Source organism: Brachionichthys hirsutus, chromosome 13, assembly GCF_040956055.1.
Source record: "Brachionichthys hirsutus isolate HB-005 chromosome 13, CSIRO-AGI_Bhir_v1, whole genome shotgun sequence".
In the NCBI taxonomy this organism is placed as follows: domain Eukaryota; kingdom Metazoa; phylum Chordata; class Actinopteri; order Lophiiformes; family Brachionichthyidae; genus Brachionichthys; species Brachionichthys hirsutus.
Window position 1 is genome coordinate 641,879 of NC_090909.1, and position 8,057 is coordinate 649,935.

The 8,057-nt window shown below is 49.0% G+C and overlaps 2 protein-coding genes across 3 annotated transcripts; both read right to left on the bottom strand.

The window, feature by feature from the left end:
* Window positions 1-681: 681 nt before the first annotated feature.
* On the bottom strand, window positions 682-4,169 carry LOC137903134 (H-2 class I histocompatibility antigen, Q10 alpha chain-like). Of its 2 annotated transcripts, XM_068747269.1 has the most exons (8): window positions 3,809-4,166; window positions 3,060-3,332; window positions 2,683-2,973; window positions 2,309-2,596; window positions 1,744-1,887; window positions 1,496-1,540; window positions 1,336-1,377; window positions 682-1,270 (listed from the first exon to the last, which is right to left on the bottom strand). In XM_068747269.1, exons 1-8 carry the CDS (start codon window positions 3,861-3,863, stop codon window positions 1,200-1,202), a joined length of 1,209 nt encoding a protein of 402 aa, XP_068603370.1. In that variant the 5' UTR covers window positions 3,864-4,166; the 3' UTR covers window positions 682-1,199. The 2 variants fall into 2 exon arrangements, with proteins under 2 accessions (XP_068603370.1, XP_068603369.1); XM_068747268.1 differs by having other exon boundaries at window positions 682-1,377; window positions 3,809-4,169.
* A 546-nt stretch (window positions 4,170-4,715) lies between these two features.
* LOC137903135 (LIM/homeobox protein Awh-like) lies at window positions 4,716-7,585 on the bottom strand. Its single transcript, XM_068747270.1, has 6 exons — window positions 7,454-7,585; window positions 6,848-7,050; window positions 6,587-6,695; window positions 6,157-6,292; window positions 5,781-6,025; window positions 4,716-5,276 (listed from the first exon to the last, which is right to left on the bottom strand). The coding sequence occupies exons 1-6, from the start codon at window positions 7,583-7,585 to the stop codon at window positions 4,890-4,892; spliced, it is 1,212 nt and encodes a 403-aa protein (XP_068603371.1). The 3' UTR covers window positions 4,716-4,889.
* Between the last annotated feature and the right edge of the window lie 472 nt (window positions 7,586-8,057).

The following is an 8,057-nucleotide window of genomic DNA, read 5'->3' on the forward strand; positions in this document are numbered from 1 at the left end:
TCGTGATCTGATTGGCTATCGCAACTGTCTATCAACTCTAAGAGCCAATCACAGGACACGTTATTGACTTGTAACGTGAGACATGCAGGAAGGACTTGTTTCACCAACTCGTGATCTGATTGGCTATCGCAACGGTCTATCAACTCAACTCAACGCCGTTCACTCACACAACACGGACGGCAAGCAGCGCTGATTCTGAAGGTCTCGGATGGATAGTATTTGCCACTGGTACTATGAAATCCGCCTGGCAACACAAGCTAGCTGAATTCTGATTGGATAAAAACTCTCACCTAAAAATACATCACGAATATAATATGACATGAATGTGAAGAATATACATATATATATACATAAAATTAAATTGATTTTATCATAAATATGATCATGTATTCTTGATTTCTGGTTATGTTAGGCAAGCAGAGAAGGCCTTGCAGGCCCTGACCGCCCACCACTGCCTTGTTAGTACTGTACATTTCACACACGTCATAGGAGAGAGCTGTGACGCAGCTCTTTATCTTTATTGTAGGCTATTGGTTTATGTGATTGTTTACCTAAATAATAAAGTCTTGAAAGTTAAATAGTAAATAGTAGATTATTAAATATAAAGGCTGCAATTATCTTTCAATTAAAGATTGATTTAGAAGTTCAAGTTCTATGAAGTGAGGCAAGCAACAGTTTCTTTCCGTTCCGTCGTTTATTATTTTTTTACACCCAAAGGCTTTACAAAACTTGCATCAATGAAACAAGGTTATTTTCAGACAGTTGTTAAACAGTAAATAAAATGAACAATCATGGAATGATTGATGGCAACGAAACTGCAAAAGAAGAAACCGCCATCAGTTCCAGCTTCAGAATAAGGCCCCGCCCCCCCATTGGGCAGCTCGCTGGAAGACAATGGGGCGGTCCTCAAAGTGCCCAATCAGAGTTTAGAGCTTTATTCAAACACAAACTCTGATTTTCAGGTTTCTAAAAAAAGTTTTCCGTCTTTTACGAGCTGATTTTGGCCCAGACAGTGAAGAAAAGCATTTGAATAAAGACCCAGTTGAATGTCGATTCTAGCTAGCACCCGCAGCTAGCACCCGCAGCTAGAACCCGCGGCTAGAACCCGCAGCTAGAACCCGCAGCTAGAACCCGCAGCTAGAACCCGCAGCTAGAACCCGCAGCTAGAACCCGCGGCTAGCACATCGTCTGCAGAGACTTCACCGTTGCTCCCGTTCGTTCAACAAGGCAGCTTGGGAGTCGGCTCTGGATCCCTGGCTGCTGCTCCTCGCTGCAGAGATAAAGAAAAGTGTTTGTTTTTCCAGTTCATGTCATTCACTTGATAAAGATACTTACATCCGACACCAGAATCCGAGCGGCTGAGAGATGGGTCAGAAACTGGAAGAGGAGAACGAATTAGGACTCGACATAAACACACAACGTCCCGTCGTTCTGTGTATTTGGCCCTTCCGAGCTCCCGTAGGGCGGAGGCCTCGAACCAACAGGAAGCACTCACCTTTTCTCAGCGGCGTGTTCGTGCTGCTCGGGTCAACGGCGCCGGCTGCAAACACACAGATTACCTTTCGTGAGATCACACGAGCAGCGGGAGACGTTAATAGAGGGACGTAGTAGATGTCTCCGTCCCCAGAAGCAGGACAACGTCCGCCTGGAACAGAATCTACGCCTCTCAAACAACCGCACGACTACATTACAGCCAGTTGAGCCGATCCAAGAGTCAACCGGGCAGCTCCGAACAGAACTCACCGCCCACGGGTTTCTTCTGGACCCACTTAGGATGGACGAAGAGGAAGACGATGAGGAAGACGAGGAGGAGAAGCAACGCAACTGAAGCGCCTGAAGCAGCGGCAACGACCCAAGGAGGAGTTCCGTCCTGCGGGACTTTGCGGTCTAGAGGCAGACGACAGAAGCTTTTAAAACGCGTCACCTTGAAAACGTACAAAATTAGAAGAGATTAAATGGATTTAAAAAAAAATGGATAAAAAAAAAAAACTTCCTGCAAGTTTAAAAAGGTCCAAAAACTATTCCTGAATCTGAACAAAATAAACTGTTAAGCATGAACCTTGTGGTGATCCACATCCACAGGGGGACGAGTCGCCAGGCTCCCTGATGCGAGCTCCATTACAGATTTATTTAGAAAAGGAAGGCGTTCCACAGGGAGTTTATTTCTAATAAGAATGAGGGAAAGGGGAGGAATGTCACGGCACCTATTTTTAGATTCATTCACGCTGAACTCCGGAGAGGTCCTCTATGTCTTTAGCATCCAGAGCGCGGCGTGAGCCGAGCTACCGCTAACGTTAGCTTGTCTTACCCCACGCCGTCTCCACACGTAAACCGGACGCGCCATGAACCAGCTCGCACACGTATTCGGCGTCTTTGTCCTTCCGCCGAATCTCCACGTGGTCTCGTTTCTGGTACGTGCCGTCTCCGTTCGGTCGGACACCCGAGCTCGCCACGCCGTCCTCCCTGGTCAGAGCGCGGCCGTCCATTCTGATGGTCAGGTCGACGCTTCTCGGGTAGAAACCTGTGGCTAGGCACGTTAGCACGAGGTTCGTCTCCACTCTGCTCTTCTTGGCAAAGAAGTACACCTCTGGTGGCGCTGCAAGCAGAAAGCAACGACACTACACGCTAAGCAGCGAGCTAAGCAGCGAGCTAGCTAGCTAGCATGGCTCGGCTCGTACGTACGGGCCGATCGCAGCTGCTCCTGGGAATAGTTGAGGAACACCTGCAGCCACTGAACGCATTCGTTCTCCAGGTAGCCGACGGTGTAATCCTTTAGGACCTGGACAACGTCCCACTTCCTCTTGGTCTCCCGAGCGGCATCGACCGGAGCGACCCAGTCTTTATTGGCGTCGTCGAAGTACAGGAAGTCATCGCCGTCGTAGCTGTACATGTCCACGCCACGGCGAAACGTCACGGCGCCGTCGGGCTGCACGTCGGCCTCGCAGCCGTGTTTCCACTGGAGAACGTGAAGGTCTGAAAACGACACAGAGGACGTGAAGAGCGGCGGGACGAAGGACACGCCCGGATCCCGGCGCGGCGCGGCGCGGCGCGGCCCTCACCCGAGCCATTGTGTCTCATCCGGCTCATCAGGATGTCGGTGTTGACCCGGAACCACTCCTGCTTGCTCTGCCGGGACTTGGTCCCCCTCTCCCAGTAACTGGCGTCCAGCCGCTCCTCCATCCAGAGCTGCTTGGGAACCTTCCGCCGCGTCTCGCTGTCAAAGTAGTCGATGATCCGGTCGTCCAGCAGCCCCAGAGCGGTGAATTCATGGAGGCCGGGGAGGGAGACGGGCCTGGAGAAGGCCGTGTAGATGTAGGAGAGGGAATGCCTCTCTGGGGAAGACAGACGGGCAGACAGACGGGCAGACAGACGGGTTAGACAGACGGGCAGACAGACGGGCAGACAGACAGGTTAGACAGACGGGCAGACAGACGGGTTAGACAGACGGGCAGACAGACGGGTTAGACAGACGGGCAGACAGACGGGCAGACAGACGGGAAGACAGACGGGCAGACCAGGTAGGAACATCAGACGTTCCAGCCGCGGGTTCCAAGTCTGGGAAATGAACTCGACACATTTGATGAGGTTCTGGCGAGGCTAGCTCCGCCCCTTCAGGTAGCTTCCTGGATCTACGGAGGCTAACAGGCAGGTGCTAACAATCTAACAAGATTATTTTCATGTCAGACATTCATATAACTTCCACAGCTCAGTGTTTATAGACGGAAATGTCAGCCAGCCACGCGTTTACGTCACTTTCACTTCCTCTTCTTAGCCGGAGTGACGTTAACGCGTCCGGAAGCTCACTTACCGCCGGTAACCGCGCGTCCCGCGGACAAAAGGACAAACGCGACGACGGAAATCATTTCGGTCCGTCCGGGGAGACCCTAAGGTCGGTGTCGGTGTCGGTGTCGGTGTCGGGCCGCGTTCCGCAGAGCCCAACCGAGATCTGACGTGCTGCATTCAAGTCTGCTCGTAAATCCCAGCGTCGTGACGCAGTCCCACTTCAGGAGTGTCGAGTCACGTTAAATCACATAAACCGGAGCCGGAAATAGAACGTCGCTGTAAATTCAAGTCAAACGGACTTAAATAAAGCTTATTAAACTTTACTTCACTGCAAGACAAGTACAGCACTATATATTATTGTTTTGATGAAAGTAAAGACGTAAAATTACGATGTAAAAATGAGAATTAGCTTCATACTGAAAAACATCGACACACCTGAAAGAATGTCATTCAAGACAAACGACGGCGTTTTGAATCGGGTGAGCGATGACGGAATGGAACGCAATGAAAACTCTTTCCTGTCATCCAATCAGGAGGGAGGAGATGTGGCGGAGCTGGTGGTGGCGGTGGATGACATGGAGAGAACAAAGGTGTGGGTGCAGCGATGGCTTTGACCCAGAAGCTGACATAGTGAGATGGAGGCTTGTTAGCGCTGAAATAGTAGCCGGCAGACGCAGAGGAGTTTACCTGACAGCAACGACGTGATTGGACGATCGACTTCACGGCAAGAACGGTCGGTTTAGGAGAAAGGGTTTGGGGAATGCAGGGGAGGTGTGCTCCTCTTGTCATTGTTAAGAGCATATTTTAAATGTGTAAATAAAACATCCACAGCAATGCTTCGCTTTTGTCTTAGCAAAAATATTCAGTTTGTAAAAAAACATCAATAAAATGACGGCACAAAGAGGAAATGAATTTTAACAGCCGAGGGTTTATTCACACACAGTCATGTGATTCCACTAGATGTGCTGTGATTGGGTGAAATATGAATGCACAGAATGTCAGAAATATTTGCTATATTCACACTTTTTTTTTCATCTTCTGGTGCTGCTACTAATAATCTTTTATTTTGAAAAGCTCAACTTCCTCTCAGAGTGGGGGAGTAAAAACTAGCAGTAATGTGGTCTAAAAGAAGGACCAGGATCCACATCTTCCTCTGCTCCTCTTCCTGCCTCTCCAAAGTCTTCGTAGCACTCCAGAGAGGAGACACACCCTGGTGCACTCTGGGAATCGTAGTCCAGGAAAAAGGAGGGGAGCTGGGGGGGCTGATGAGGCAGGCTGACGGCAGAACTCTGCGGGTCGCCGGGCAGGGCTGTGAGCAGGGAGAGCTCCAGCTGGTCTATGGTGCTGGTGGGGAAGGGCTGTGATTGGTCCTGTAGGGAGCAGGAAGAGGATGGGGCGCCGGTCGCCAAGGTTACGGCAAAGGGAGAATTGTCCCGAGAGTCCTCCGTGGTGAGGGAGCGTCTCAGTTTGGCCCGGGCGTTTTGAAACCACACCTGTGTGACATGAAGACAAAGATAAATTCATCCCAGCTAACGGCGCTAGCATTAGCATGCTCCCTGTTTAGGAGGGCGCATGCTAACAATCCTAGCTCAGAAGCTACAGGGAGACGCCCACTTTAAACGGCTGTGCAGGAATGTTTAAACAGCCCCTGGTCTCTCCGGGCTTCTGAACACGTTTAATGTTGTACGTTTTACTGCCACATTTAAAAAAATGTATTTTGCTAAGCCTCCAGAAATGTTTTGTAGACTAATAAATGTCATTCTACTTCCTGTCAACATGGAGACGAGGAGATGACAGCATTTTCATTTGTGAAAACGCTGTACAGGATGTACTCTGACTTCCTGTGTACTGCGAGCGAACAGCATGTACTCTGACTTCCTGTGTACTGCGAGCGAACAGCATGTACTCTGACTTCCCGTGTACTGCGAGCGAACAGCATGTACTCTGACTTCCCGTGTACTGCGAGCGAACAGGTACTTTGGCCCACGCCGGCGTACCTGCAGGACCCTCTTGGGCAGGCCGGTCCTGTGAGTGAGGCAGGTCCAGTCTTTTCCGTCGGGGTTGTGCTTCTGGCCGAAGTACGACTCCAGCACTCTGAGCTGCTCGCTGCGGAAACACGTTCTGATTCGTTTGGTCCGCCTACGAATCCCCCCACCAGTCATCCGGTCGTCCAGTCGTGGCTCTGGACTGCTCACAGACTCCTCCCCTTCATCCGAGACCTGGTCCTGATCCGTGTTCAGGGCTGTTTTATGAGCTGAAGACCAGAACACAGATGAATATTTTCAATCCAGTTTTTTTTAAGGACCTTATGTTGGTTTTTATCAGCTAATAAAATATACAGAACAACTTGACATTGTTCTCACACACACACACCGTCTTTCAGACACGCTTTCGGCTGGAGGTCACATGACAGCGGGACGCTACCGTTGTCATGGTAATGGGACTGACAGTAGAGGTTCGGACCTTGCATGCAGTAGAGGTTCCCTGGAATCAGCTTCACATCACACTCCTGCAGAAACACGTACGAGAGACCATGTTTCAGTGCCTCATCCTCACCACAAGGTGGCGACAGCAACACTGAAGAGAGAAGTAGACAACACTGTCCTTCTGAATAGAGACATTAACATTAATATAGACAGCCTCGTTATTAAACAGTAAATTACATTTCCTGTTTTTAGCTCAATGCTAGCTCGTAGCCGAGCCACTGTGTATGTTAGCTATGAGCTAAATATATATATATATATATATATATAAATAAAAGTCCAATTTATTTACTCAATTTGAAAAAAAGTGTTTCTCTGACCTGGCAGTAGAAGCAGTGAGGATGGAAGGTCAGCTCACCAGACCTCATGACCAAAGCAGAAGCCGGGATTGGCTGGCAGCAGCGCGCGCAGTGCCCGCCTCCAAACAACCTGTCCAATAAGAGAAGTTATAAAAACGTCAGGTGAAATCTGAGCCAAGCACCAAGGACACCAGATTATTAAATATACAAGGATTAAAATGAGATTATTCTAAGACATTATTTATTAAATAAGCGTAGAAACAAACAGGAGCCCGTTTGGACCTGCAGTAGTCCTGCTGGCAGTAGATGTTTCCGTCCCTCCAGTAAAGCGACGGGTGACTCTGCAGCTCGCACTGGCATTGGCTGCAGCGGAGGCAGACGCTGTGCCACACCCGGCCTGCAGCCAATAGGAAGAAGCGGTCACACACCTGCTCGCCACAGTCGCCGCAGATCATTGGCTCCTGGATGGACACAGCTGTTGGACCCTTTGGGGGAAAAAACCAGCCTCAGATGAGGGTGTTTAATCCAGTTTCTAACCAGATGCGTGTTTAAAGAATCGCTTAAGAAGCTGAAATACGTCTGATTTCCTTCTGGAAAAGGTCAAAGGTCCCACAGAGGAATCAGTTTCATCTTAAAGGGAAGGAATCAAACCTTTAAAAAAAGGGATCAAAACTAAAGTGAACACAAGAAACCGAATGAAAGCTTAAAGTGACTCATGGTGCATGCTAACGCGATTAGCCGCTCATTCATTGAGTGAGCGGTTCTTTTCAATAAAACCTGAACGCAGACGTGACGCTTTAATCGAGTACTTTAGAGTACTTTCGAGTACTTTCAGAGTGTAGCATCAGTGCGTTTCTTAAAGGCGGCGGGTGTTTCTTCCACGCTCACATTGTCTACGGCGGCGCTTTCCTCCAGCGCCTCTGGGCCCCCGCCCAGCTCCAGCTCCGGCTCCTCCCCTTCGTCTCCAAGGTCACTGCTGTACAAAAGGTCCTCGAGGGCCCGGTCGTTAGGCGACATCATGATTGACCTTCCGCTCCGTAATCACAGGCCTGATTAGAGAAATAAAACGGACTCATTAACGGGTTCTATTAATAAACAGCCAGTCATGACTCAGCAAATCAATGACTCAGCAAATCAATGACTCAGCAAATCAATGACTTCTAACAACTTCAATTCAAGTCAGATTCATTTGAACGTTTTTATCTCCTCGACACTTGTTTGTTTTGTTTAATTTAAACGCCTTTTAAAATGTAAATTAGGACTAAATATTCATGGTTGAGCAAACGAGGAATTACAAGAAGACGTTCTGCTAGCATAGCATTAGCTTCAGCAACAAGAGTCGTTACATACAAACGTCCTGCAGCAGATGAGACGATTTTACAACTGCAATAATACATACATTAATATACTCTTTAGTTCTTGGTGAGTAAACAGTTCTTACCTGTCCAGTCGAGGCTCCTGATTGGTTTTCCACCGAGCGGGAGCCGCGAAC